This window comes from Rhincodon typus, chromosome 2 (assembly GCF_021869965.1).
Source record: "Rhincodon typus isolate 14 chromosome 2, sRhiTyp1.1, whole genome shotgun sequence".
NCBI lineage: Eukaryota > Metazoa > Chordata > Chondrichthyes > Orectolobiformes > Rhincodontidae > Rhincodon > Rhincodon typus.
The window spans coordinates 83730927-83744862 of NC_063333.1; the positions used below are offsets into that span (position 1 = coordinate 83730927).

Below are 13936 nucleotides of genomic sequence, written 5' to 3' on the forward strand. Positions count from 1 at the left end.
ATAAATGGGGTATTTTCAAATAGGCTGCAAGGATCAGATTTCAGTTACTTACAATCAATCATAATGGCTTATGTGGATAGACCAAGAGGAATACATCAAAGTTTGCTGACAATATAAAATATGTAACAATTGGAAATTTAAAATTGATGTTTTGGAACGGTAGCTTTAAATTTTAAAGAGTAAATGAGGGGAGTCATATGACTGTTCTGAAGTCTGCCTGACACCAAGTCTCAAAGTTTGATTGTTAAGAGTTCGAAGAAAGGCTTGGATTACTTTACTAATGAAAAGAGCATGAAGTATTTATGCTTGGTGGCAGTGGCAGCAGTCTTATATTTGCTGTGATTAATCTTTCACTCTTCTGAAATCCCATAAATATGGATAGCTGATAGTAAACAGTAATACTCTAATCTATATCTTCACTTCTAAGACGAAAGAAAATTTGGAATCAACAGCAGCAAAATAACTGTTCTACCTGAACACAGTGCATTAACCTCGCATGTCCCCAAGTTTAAGAAGGCAGAGGAAGCCATTTTGAGATCACGTGATTACTCCACCTATTCAATAAATTTCACAGATAATTCTGCATTGTCAGCAGGTTGAAAAGACTGTGTTTGGCTTTAAAGCGGCCACAGCCCAATGTGGGAGGAAGACCATTTCCAGTTATAGAAATACATCCTGCTATAATCTAAGAATGAGGGAGTTTTGTCTAATTTCAGCTGGGAAAAGAACAATCAGCAAAATGGGATTTACTGTGGCAGATTTAAGAAGCTGTCTGAAATTCCAATTTATTACTTGATGAGGTGGGGGTGTGGGAGAACCCACTGTAAACTAGAAGCAACTGTAGACTGTTTGCTAAAAGCACTGTTAGTGATAGTGAAAAGTAGCGATGCTTCATATACATAAGTGAGAAGGATGAAATGTTCTGGGAAAGTTCACTCTGCTAAACACTTGAAATCTGATTTGGAAGTCTGTAGCTATTTTTCTTTCTTAAAATTAGTGTGATTTAAATTTTGATTTTTGTATTTGCCTTAAATGTTGTATTTTGAGCTGATCCGACCTGAAATCTACTTGTGTACTCACAATCCCATGCTGGTTGACCACCAATAGGGAAATGAGAGAAGATTGAATTTGGAATTGACCAGTTTTGGGCAGATCTTAAATGTGAGCCAATATTTTTAGGAGACAGCACATTAGTTTTGACCAATTTTTAAAATCTTGGCTCATCTTTGAATGGAAGATTTATTAGGTACAGGTCATAAAGGAATTTCATTGTCATTTGCCCAGGTATTGAGACTGCGCAAGCAGATGCGGAGTATTGAGAACTGACTTCAGTTATCTTTAAAAGTGCTGCAATAAGAGTATTTAACTAGCAACTGACTCTGCCATTGAACTCACTTGGATATCCTGCAGCAGAAGTGAATGGAAAAAAAAATGCTTATTTTAGATTTTTCACCTCCTGTATTTTTTTGAGCTCTTTATTGATGAGACTCAACTCTCACTTCAAATTGCCTTCAGTAATGCAAAATCCTAGGTAGGAAGAGTCGGACAGGAGAGGACAGAGTACAGTGTAAATTTTGCGTCATGAGTAAGGTAATTGAAAGAAATGGAAGTTTTAAAAAAAAAAAATTCAAGGTCCTTTATCTGAATGCATGAAATGCCTGCAAAAAGATAGATGAATTAGTATGCAAATAAAGGTAAATGGTTTAGATTTAAACACCGTTACAGAGACCTAGTTGCCAGTTGACCAAAGTTGGAAAATGCATATTCATTGTTACAGTGTTTTATAAGGATAGAATGGCAAAAAAGGAGGGACACCCCTGGGAGTAAAGGTTGACATGAACACATTAGTGAGAGAGGGTTTGGCTTCACAAAATTCTGAAGTAGAATCTATATCAGTAGAAATTAGGAATGGCAAGATTCAGAAATAGCTGATGGGAGTAATTTATAGGCCTCCTAATGGTAGTTATATAATTAAATATTTTAAAAATCTGTACTTTTCACAAAGGTAATGCAATCATTGCATGAGACTTTGCTCTTCATAGACTTTTACAGTGAAATTGGCAAGAGTGGTCTAGGAGATGACTGTGCAATGTCCTTTCTTCTTTACAGTTTTTGGTGTAAAACATTGTGGAACCAACTAGCAATAAAACTATCTCTAATCCAGTATTGTGTAATGAGGCAGTGGTAATTAGTAAAGTTGTAGTAAAATAGTTGGAATTTGTAATCATAATGCCATTCATTACATGGTAAATTTGGTGATATATCTCCAGTTACATGCAAGAATCTTAAACAGAATCAGATAGATATAAGGGGAGATCTGGTTAAGATTGTTGGGGTGAATAGGCTAAGAAGTATGGTGATAAATGAACAATGGGAAAAACGTAAAATGTTCAACGAAACTGTGTCCCATTAGGGGGAAAAGAAAGCCAACAAGAAAGACCCATCTATGGCTCACTCAAAGCTAAGGATAGTACTAAATTTATGAACAGAGATTTATAATGTTGCAAAGAACAGTAGTGTCTTCGAATTGGGAGTGTTTCAGAAACCAATCAAAGGCCAACAAAAAGTTGACGAGGGTAAAATAATAAAAAAATCAAAAATAGAAACAGAACAGAAATCTGAAAACAGATTGTAAGAACTTTACGAACGGAGGAAGAGAATAAATAACAAAACATTCTTCTGTTACAACTAGTGACTAGAGAAATTATCGTGGGGAATGATGAAATCACCAAAGGCATTGAATAAATATTTTGCCTTCTATTGAGAAATCGGGCAGGTTACGTACCTAGGAACTAAAAAGAATGAAGACATTAAGGTAATCGGTACCAATGGAGAAAAAGTATTGCACAAACACAAGGGACTAAAATCTGACAAATCCAGAACATGATGATCTCAGCAAAAGTATATTCCAATGAAAAGGAAGGACTGTAAGAAAAGGGGTAATCTGCCATGGGTGTCTAAAGAAATAAGGGAGGCTATCAAATTGAAAGAGAAGGCATACAAAGTGGCCAAAAACAGCATGAAACTAGAAGATTGGGAAAACTTTAAAGGTCAACAGAAAGCCACAAAAAAAGCTATAAGGAAAAGTGAGATAGAACATGAGAAAAAACTAGCACAGAATACAAAGACAGATAGCAAAAGTTTCTATAAATATATAAAACGAAAAAGAGTGGCTAAAGTAAACATTGGCCCTTTAGAGCAGGAGAAGGGGAATTTAGTTATGGGATATGATGAAATGGCCGAGGCATTGAACAGGTATTTTGTATTGGTCTTCACAGTGGAGGACTCTAATAACATGCCAGTAATAGACAAAGAGACAAAGGTAGGTGAGGACCTGGAAACAATCATAATTACGGAAGAGGTAGTGTTGGGCAAGCTAATGGAACTAAGGATTGATAAGTCTCCTGGCCCTGATGGAATGCATCCCAGGGTACTAAAAGAGATGGCGGGAGAAATAGCAGGTGCACTGGCGGTAATTTTCCAAAACTCGCTGGACTCTGGGGCAGTCCCAGCAGATTGGAAAACAGCAAATGTGACGCCACTGTTTTAAAAAGGGAAGTAGACAAAAGATGGCGAATTATAGACCGGTTAGCTTAACCTCTGTAGTGGGGAAGATGCTTGAGTTTATTATCAAGGAAGAAATAGCAAGGCATCTTGATAGAAATTGTCCCGTTGGGCAAACGCAGCATGGGTTCATGAAGGGCAGGTCATGCTTGACAAATCTTTTGGAATTCTATGAAGATATTACGAGTGAGGTGGACAATGGGAACCCAGTGGATGTGGTGTACCTAGACTTCCAAAAGGCCTTTGACAAGGTGCCGCACAAAAGGCTACTGCATAAGATAAGGATGCATGGCATTAAGGGTAAAGTATTAGCATAGATAGAGGATTGGTTGACTAACAGGAAGCAAAGAGTGGGGATAAATGAGTGCTATTCTAGCTGGCAGTCAGTGACTAGTGGTGTGCCTCAGGGATCGGTGTTGGGACCGCAATTATTTACAATTTATATAGATGACTTGGAGCTGGGGACCACGTGTAGGGTGTCAAAGTTTGCAGATGACACTAAGATGAGTGGCAAAGCAAAGTGTGCAGAGGACTGTGAAACTTTGCAGAGGAACATAGATACATTGAGTGAGTGGGCAAAGGTCTAGCAGATGGAATACAATGTAAATAAATGTGAAGTGATACATTTTGGTAGGAGTAATAGTAAAAAGGATTATTACTTGAATGGTAAAAAGTTGCAGCATGCTGCTATGCAGAGGGACCTGGGTGTCCTTGTGCCTGAATCACAGAAGGTAGCTCTGCAGGTACAACAAGTAATTAGGGAGGCAAATGGAATTTTGTCCTTCATTGCTGAAGGGATTGAAATAAAAAGCAGAGAGGTTATGTTGCAGCTGTACAAGGTGCTGGTGAGGCCACACCTGGAGTACTGTGGTCTCCTTACTTGAGAAAGGATGTACTGGCACTGGAGGGGGTGCAAAGGAGGTTCACGAGGTTGATTCCGGAGTTGAGGGGGTTGGCTTATGAGGAGAGACTGAGTAGATTGGGATTATATTCATTGGAATTCAGAAGATTGAGGGGGGAATCTTATAGAAACATATAAAATTATGAAGGGAATAAATAAGATAGAAGTAGAGAGGATGTTTCCACTAGCAGGTGAAACTAGGACAAGGGGGCATAGCCTCAAGATTAGAGGGAGCAGATTTAGGACTGAACTGAGAAGGAATTTCTTCACCCAGAGGGTTGTTAATCTATGGAATTCCTTGCCCAGTGAAGTAGTTGACGCTACTTCAGTAAACGCTTTTAAAGAAAAAAGGTAGATTTTTTTTTTGAACAATAAAGGAATTAAGGGATACGGTGAGAATGCGGTTTAGTGGATCTGAGTCCACGAAAGGATCAGCCATGATCTTATTGAATGGTGGAGCAGGCTCGAGGGGCCAGACGGCCTATTCCTGCTCCTAGTTCTTGTGTTCTTGTGATCTACACCCTGGTATTCTAAAAGAGGTATCCTCTGTGATAGTAAATGTGCTGACCAAGACTTTTCAAAATTTAACATTCATCAGTAATCCCTCCGATTTGAGGTTGTATGTAACATTGCCTATCATGAAAGGAGGGAGAGGGATGACTGGGAACTACAGTCTTGTTCACTCAATATCAGTCAATTGAAAAATGCTGGAATGTATTACGAAGAAAGTTTTAACAATGCACTAAATATGATTAGAGAAAATAAACTCATTTTACAAAAGGGAAGCCCCATTTGACAAAATTATTGGAGTCTAAGGATGTAACTAATGGGGAAGAGGAAGAGGAACCAGTAGATGTGATACAGTTGGATTTCCAAAAGGCATCCAGAAAGGGGTACACAAAAGTTGAAGAGGCAAGATACAGGCCCACAGAGCTGGGGGGTAATATTTAGCATGGATAGAAGATTGGTTAAAAGACGGCAAGCAGACTGGATATAACTGGGGCATTTTCAAGTTGGTAGATTGACCAGTGAAGTGGTGCAGTGATCCCTGCTGTTACATCAGCTGTTACGATCAATGATAATGACTGGGATGAGAGACACAGGGGCTCTTGTGATGAAAAGGTAGTGTTCCTACCTCTGACCCAAGAGGCTCAGGTTCAAGTGCACTTGCTCCAGATGTGTTTTTAAAAAAAAATCCCTCTGAACAGACTGAATAGAAAATATCTAAATGAAGAGACACAGATTAGTGTATTTAGGTTTGCTAATGGTACAAAACTAGATGGAACTCTATGTAGGGAGATAGGCAGCAAACAAATATAGACACACTATATGTCACCTGCCTTTCTGCTGCCCACTTAATGTGCAGATTTATGAAGCTATTCACTTCAGTTGTAAAAATAGAAATGGCTATTTTTAAAAGGTGCAAAACTTGTAAATAATTTCACTTAGAGTTTTGAATCATTCACAACTCTCTGAGGCAGAGAATTCCAATGTGCCATTGTTAAATGTATTTGAGGCTTGGAAAGGTGAATATTCTGTCCGAGTTGTGGAAAAGCAGATTTGAAGTCCAAGGTTAGCCATGTCCTTTTTAATCTCTCATGGACTAAGAGGTTATTTCTTGTGTTCTTTGATTCTTGACTCTTTTGCCAGTGGGAGAGTTTCTCCCTCCCTCCTCTAACTGAACTCAATGATTTGAACACCTTTTATTTGATTTCCTTTCAGCAGTCTCTTCTCCAACAAGAGCAATTGTGTTATTAAAATGAATTTGCCATGGTAGATTTTCACCTGAGCAGTCTTAGAACAAGGGGGAAGCCCTGTAATAGAATTACTTGAATGTTATAGAAATTGAAAGATTTGTCTGATTATTGCCGTCAGTCAGAGAAATAGCCTTGCTGTCACCTCTGTGTGTGAATAACACAGGAAAATGACTGGTATTTTTCAGTTCACTTTATTTTACTTTGTGGTTTTCTTGAATGTATCTTTTTCCATCCTTAAATAATGCCCGTTTTGAGGAAGGGTCACCAGACCCGAAATGTTAACTCTGTTTTTTCCTTCACAGATGCTGCCAGACCTGCTGAGCTTTTCCAGCAACTTTGTTTTTGTTCCTGATTTACAGCATCTGCAGCTCTTTTGGTTTTCCTAAATAATGCTCAATTGTTTAACTTGGCTTAAAGTAATTAAAATCTCACAATCATTATTTCTGATACGTGCTCTTTAGTTCAATGACATCTTAAGAATAATGTTGTTAACAAATAATCCTCTTGATTTGATTTGTCAATGATTTCTTTGTGGGTAAGCAAGTTTGCCTCAGTAGCATTTAAGGCATAAGGCCATGTTTTCCTACTTGGAGCAGAGGGAGGGGAGGAAAGAAGAGATATGACTTAATGTTATACATGAGTGTAAACTCTAGTGTAGCCAACCTCTTGGAGGAAAATTTTTGTTGGCATCAATGTTGAATACATAATACTTAATTGCTGTTGAATTGGTTGCCTATTTCATAGGTACTCGGTGCTATTTAGAAACTTGGAAATATACCTATACCTGTACCTATACCTGTCTCAGCAGAAAACTGAACATTTTCAATCTCATGCAAAAACATGAAATTTCTAAATTTATAAACAAACTGGAAGTTCTCCATAGTTTGGGCAGCATCGTGGAGAAGGAAATGCTTCACGTTTAATCAATAAAATACTTGTCCTTTCTATAATGCTTAATACAGACAAACCAGTGATATAGGAAGTAGAGTGCCTGAGAACTTACAATTAAAAAGAAACGTTAATGGCTTGAATGATGGGGAAGAACTGTGGCAAATTGATTTCAGTGCATTTAAGTGTGAGATCAGCTATTTTGTATCAAAACCTGAAGGTTTGGGAGATGAACATCTGGGAAAAGTAGAGATGCAGATATATCTAGGGATCTTTGTGCAAAGATCATTAAAATATAGTTCGTGTCTTAGAAAACCATCCAAAGTCCAACTGGAATTTAGTATCTGTGGCCAGAGGATTTGTATATAAAGGGGAGAAATTTTGCTGCAGCTATACAAACACCAGTTAGACTATATCTGGAGTGCCTTGTGCATTATGGACTCTGATACGTTGACTCTGGAAGTGTAGCATAAATTCACCAGAATGTTAACACAAACCCAAAGAGTATGTAAACTAAACTTGTATTTCCTCCAATAGGTAATGTCAAGGTTTTGTTTAATTTTTTTTAGAATTTGAAAGGAATTGATGCATTAGATGGGGATTTTCTTTCTGTCATCATGGGTAAGGGACACCACCTTAAATTCGCAAGGTAGAAGTTAGGAAATAGTTCTTTGTGCAAAGGATGATGAAAGTGAGGAAACCTCTCCCACAGAAAGCAAGGGTGTTTGCTGGCTTGAGTAACTTTCAATCTGAGATCTATAATTATTTTCCAAAACAAGGATGTAAAAAGAGATGGAGCGACACAGGTAGGTGGAGTTGAAATACAGATCAATCATTTACTTACCAGTGGATGGTGGCCTTAATGGGGACAGAGGGTCTACTTCTGTACGTTTGCAGACTTTCAATTTAGATAATTTTTATAATGCATTAGAATATCTCTTTCTGTACTTCTTCTCAGTCATCTATGTTACCTTTAACCAACATTGCCAATTTAGCTATTTGTTTTAAAATTAACTAAAATGCTTTAATATAGCTGCAAACATTTAATGATTTTGAATACATCAATTAGAACAACAATTCTGTCACTTCAGATGCTTCAGAAGAATTTGTTGACACTTTTTTTGAAGTTGAAGTGGAAATGGAGAAAGAAGTCTGCCGTGACCTGATCTGTACTTCAGTTAAAGATGAAGAAGGTTTATTTTATTTTCTATGCCTTCATTTTAATGTTTCTACTATATTAGCTAAATACACATAAGGAAGTGGGAAATTATTTCAAACTTTAGCTTATTCAACTAATACAAACCTACTGTTTCGCTTGTACTTGCCTTTCTGAATTCCAAAATCAGTCTGTAACTTTCTTAAATAATTATAAGTTTTTTTAACTGTAATATTCTCCGAAAACCTATGTCATGTTATGCTTATTATTTGTTTGATAAAAGCACATTCTGATGAGAGAGTTTTACCTTTTTGAAATTGTGCCAGCTTGTCCTGCTGTAGCTGCTTAAATAGTATTAAGAAGTTAGTTGATCACATCTTGTGCAATTTTGTGTTCTTCCATGATGTTCCTCTTGGTTGCTTTTAAATGCAATTTTTTTGCCGTCTTTTTCTTGTCAATTAGGTTTTCTGTTGGGGGCACCTTTTTGTAGTAACCTCCATATTTGGTGAATGATTCCTTTGTACCTGACTAAATCAAGACTTTGAGCTTGAAATACATTTTGCCAAACCACTTTTTAACGGTTTGAGTAGGGCATTTCTTGATTTATGTGACTTTTAGATGTGGTTTTGATGAAGCCTGATAGGCAGATTTTTTTTTTATTTTACAGAATCTAGAATTGTACATAGGTCTTTGATAAAAGTAAATTGACTTTTAAAAGCAAGTAAAGCTATGCCGAGCCTTTAAATCCACTGGATAAAAATGCTGCAAGTTCCTAGCTAGGCAATACATTGCTGTAACTGCTAGGAAAAGAATCATAGAATCCCTATAGTGTGGAAGCAGGCTATTCAGTCCATCAAGTTCACACTGACCCAAGCAGACATGGGGAAAATGTGCAAACTCCAAACAGACAGTCGCACACAGGTAAAATTGAACCTGGGTTCTTGGTGCTGTGAGGCAGTAGTGCTAACTACTGAGCCACTGTGCCACCCCAAGTCACATGAGCTATATTTAAAATGTTCAGATCAAATGTTTCGTATTACAAAACAGTCACTGAATTCTACAAAAGTCTCTCGATTACCCACAACAATATCAAATCATTTCAGTACTCTGTAAAACTGTAAAAAGTAATGCTATATTGTTATTGCATATAGAGTAAAAATTTTATACTTTTGAACTATTGATGGTTTTAATTCACGGTTACCTGTTCCCACAATATACCAACATTCAAGAAAACCTTGATTATTTTTCACTTAAATCTGACATTCTTTTAAAGCTTGAATTGAAAATTATTAAAATAGAGCCTCTCATTTTCTGTCCTTTTTCCAAATAAACGCAAGATCCTTGGCTATGAATTTTTTAAATATCACTAAGTTAGAACTTTTTACCTTCGAGGTTGTAGACTCAAAGCTTCAAAAAAAAGCTACAAATGTTCTCAAAATCTTTAAACTTTTACTTTTCTCATGCAGAGCTCTTTTATAGTATCAATAATCACTTTTTTAAAACCAGATAGTTGCAGGAATCATTTGGCATAGTGTTGCAATTTATCCTTAATTCCCAGTATATTTTCTCCAAACTGTCTCTAACTTAAACTGCTTTTAGCATTTGTTTTGGTCTGTGCCCTTTGACTGCATCTAATGGTTTTAACTTTCAAAGGTTGCATACCACATGTTGTCATTTTATTTGACGTAACTGGGTTATAGCTTATTTTGAGGAGTAATAGTGTTTGTGATTTCTTTTTTGACGTATTTTAGTCTAAGTGACTAATGTTGAGCCTTCATCTTGAACAGGAGGCATGTTATTTTTTTTTTTGGAGTCTTGTGTTATTACAGCATCCATTTCCCCTGCACTCCTCCAGTCCTATGGGAAAGCATTGAAGCTATTTTCCGGCAGGTGAAGACATACTCTTCCATTCTACTTCCAGGCAATCTTTTACATTCTTCCCTCAGTAAATTTAAGGTTGTCCCAAACACCATGTTCTTCAGGCCAGCAAATTATAATGACTCCTTGTCCTGTCCTTGTTGACCCATATTAGCTCTTTGTTAAACAACACCTTTGGTTTTAAAAACCTCGTCTTTGCTCTCAACTCCTTCTACGGCCTTTGCCCCGTCCTTGGGTCTTCACCCTGTAAGGTCCTCCAAGTACATAAGACTCTTGGGTTTAATGTTTAATGAATAACTGTAGCTCGGGTTGTGGCAAACCAACCAACAATCCAAAGACTGTTGGGTGCCTGTGCTACTTTTTTTCAATTTCATTAGACAAATAAAAAGATAACTACAAAGTTATTGTTGAAGTAAACTGATCTGTTGGAGAATTTCAGTATGTGTGGTACGAGCAACTTGTTGATATCAAATTTTCTCCCTTTTTTTAGCATTCCTGAGGGATCTTTGTGAGATATTATTGTATTTGTTTCTACCTCCTGGAGACTTCCATAACAAAAACATGAGATACTTCCTGAGGGTGAGACTTTTAACTTTTGAGATGATTTTATAATAAAAATGATATGAGCAATAATTAATCCAACAGCTGCCTTTTGATATCTGATCTATCAAAGACCTATCTGATTTATCTGGAGAAAATAAAGCTGTTTCATGTCAAGATGTTGAACAAGTAACGTAACAAAAAAGCAATAACATCGTTGAGGGAATTGGTGGAGAGGTAAAACTGTGTGACAGTTCACATACGGAAACTGGACCTGAGTCTTCAAATCTTGCTACTTTGCGATGATATAAATTAGAAAGAAGAAGAGCCAGTGTCAGGCTCCATATGTAATTGTGGACATTGAGAAGGAAAACCATGGGAATATGCTCTTCCAGCAATTTGTGTATTCCCCACTCCTGCCTTCCTGATTTTGGATTAAGTGTGCATTGCGTAACTTCTAATACTGTATTAAAAATGCTGATAAACTGTGGTATAAAAGCTGTTTTCTTTTTAATAATCATCAGCCTCAATTGTGCCAGTTTTTAAGTACAATTCGTCCAAAATCAGCATCACCTTGGTCAAACAACATTCAATTTCAATGCAATTTGCATTCAATGCAAGTCGGTTTTTAGGTAGTCCTTTATATTAATTTTGAAATCATCACAAAAAAGTAGGTCCATCTGGAAAGCTGGCCCTCCCAGCTTGAATTCATTGCCATTTAAAGTATCTGTGAATTACATTTATTTGCAGGTCTTCCAGGGGCCTTCAGAAGTTGAGCTGGACCTTTTCAGTGTAAAATCATAACTTTTTTAGAAGTTTTTTGAATGTTTGTTTTTTAAAAAGATGTATAAAGAAACAGCACAGTGGCTCAGTGGTTAATAATGCTGTGTAACAGCACCAGGGACCTGGGCTCGATTCCACCCTCGGGAGTCTGTGTGTGTGTGTGTGTGTGTGTGTGTGTGTGTGTGTGTGTGTGTGTGGCGTTTGCACATTCTCCCCATGTCGGCGTGGGTTTCCTCCAGGTACTCTGGTTTCCTCCCATAATCCAAAGATGCACAGGTTGGGTGGATTGGCCATGCTAAATTGTCCATAGTGTCCAGGGAGTATAGGTTAGGTGGATTAGCCAGTGGTGTGATGGGTCTGAGTGGGATGCTTTTCAGTGGGTCGGCATGGACTTTTCAATGGGCCGAATGACCTGCCTCCACACAATAGGGATTCTGTGATTCTTTTTCTTGTCACTTAACGTTGGACGCATTGAATGCTAATTTTTTTTTTGTTTTGAACCCATCTTCATCTGTAGTAATCAAACTTCATCGAATTGTTGTCAATACATTGTGGAGGTGGCGGAACACTGCAGGTCGGGCAGCATCAGAGAAGCATGAAATTCGATGTTTTGGGTTTACACCTTTCATCAGGACTGGGGAGTGGGGAGGGAGCTCAGAAATAAATAAAGGGATGGTGGAGCTGGGGAAAGGTATCTCTTCAAATTGTTGCTCTTAAAGATATCAAAGAATTTTTAAAAAAAATAGTTTCTTCAGAAAGATATCCAATAACAATGATTTTCATCAAGTTTGAATTTGGCAAAATGCAGATGCATTTGAGAGGAAACTGGATTGTGGATGGTAGCAGGATCTGTGCACTTTTTGAAGTGAACATGCTTATAGAATCTTGAAATGCACCTAAAGTGAGAACCCTATTCTGTTGTTCTTGTACACAGATGGCCTTTATTGCACAATTAATGTTATAGTGTCTAAAGCGTCATTAAAATGACCATTTTATTTTAGAAAATGTGTACAAATAAAATTCTGTTGCACATTTTCACTTTTGTATTGTGGCATTGAGTCACATAATCATCATAAATGATTAAAACTGTTTCGACTTGTTTAAATTACTCAATTTCCTGTGCCCTTGAGTTATGTACATCTTCATATAGCAGGTGTGTAGTTTTTCAAGTACAAGTCATTTATCTAAAACTGCTTCTGTGTGCTTTATCTATTGTCGTGCACTCACTAATACAACAAACTGTTAAAAGTGGCAACAGGGTTGTGGTGAATACAAATAAATGTGTTGCTATCCAAGAGTAACTGCAAGAATGTAATTCATTGATTCAGTTGAAACAAACAGAGCAAAGTTTTCATAGTTTATGGAATTTTGATCAAATTGATAGCTGTTTTTAACATGCAGACCGAATTTGAAGACGCTTTGTAAGAAAACGTCTGTATTATAATATATAAACTTGAATGTTTTCTGTTGATGCTTTGTTACCCTCACACATAAATGACTTTGATTCCATTGTTGCACATTTTCAGATAGTCAAGTTCTTTGCTAGCCTACTGAAAATTCCATGTTGCATGTTTTATGAAGTGTGAAGTTTTCAGGTGTACTGACACATTTGACTTCTGACTTTAAAATAACAACTTATTCAAAAGGATTATTTTAACTTTTCAGGAAATTTTGGCAAAAGGTATTCTTTTTCCATTAATCAACCAACTCGGTGATCCCGACTACATTAATCAGTATATTATATGGTTGGTAAGTGGCAAGTTTGATATTAAGAATTTTGAATCTTTTGGAATGCAAACATGTTTGTTTCATGAATTACGTACAACGAATGCATATTTTTAATAGGGTTGAATTTGATTCAATGTATACATTTGGCATATATTAATGTATGTGAGTGGAATAAATAAAAGGAATAGATGGTTGTAAACGTGTGTTCTATTGTCAATTTTCTGCACTGATGGACAAAATATTAATCAACTTGAGGGAACTTGGAAGAAACATCAGGACCCAAATTTTCCTTTGTGAGAATGAAACAATCAGATTTAACTACATTTTGCAGGTGCAAAACTGTTTTGGTGATGCCCTGGGAGTATTTTTCAGTTTTTTTTTAATGCAACGGCTGGTGCCTGTTTGAATAACTCCTGAAGTGTCAGGAAAGAAAAATCTAAACACTGAAAATATGTTTTAAAAATTCAGAGTGTAGCTTTAGTAACCATTATAAATTAACTTCGGTTCCCCTTTCAGTGACTTTAGGCTGTGCCTGCTTTTGTTAGATATTCAATTCAATTAAAACTTATTTGATATAATTATTTTAGAAATGACTGAAAATCTTTATTTCAGATCCGTGATGCCAATTGTAATTATGAAGCCTTTTTGAATATTATCAAATTAAGTGACAAAGTCGTAGAACTAGAAGCAGTGAGGGATCGAGCAGCAGAAGAGCTGCAGTATCTTCGATCTTTAGATACT

General features: G+C 36.8%; 2 protein-coding genes across 2 annotated transcripts in view; one reads left to right on the plus strand and one right to left on the minus strand.

Moving 5' to 3' along the window:
* The window catches only part of LOC109931812 (histone deacetylase 9-like), a 948406-nt gene that overhangs the window by 853153 nt on the left and 81317 nt on the right, over positions 1-13936 (minus strand). The gene's annotated exons all lie outside the window — the stretch shown is intronic.
* Positions 1-13936, plus strand: part of LOC109937399 (sorting nexin-13-like) — a 93971-nt gene that overhangs the window by 68743 nt on the left and 11292 nt on the right. Inside the window, exons 7-10 of the mRNA XM_048617100.1 lie at positions 8202-8303; positions 10635-10723; positions 13133-13216; positions 13808-13936. Of these exons, the coding sequence (XP_048473057.1) occupies positions 8202-8303; positions 10635-10723; positions 13133-13216; positions 13808-13936 (404 nt within the window). The remainder of the gene's footprint in view (positions 1-8201; positions 8304-10634; positions 10724-13132; positions 13217-13807) is intronic.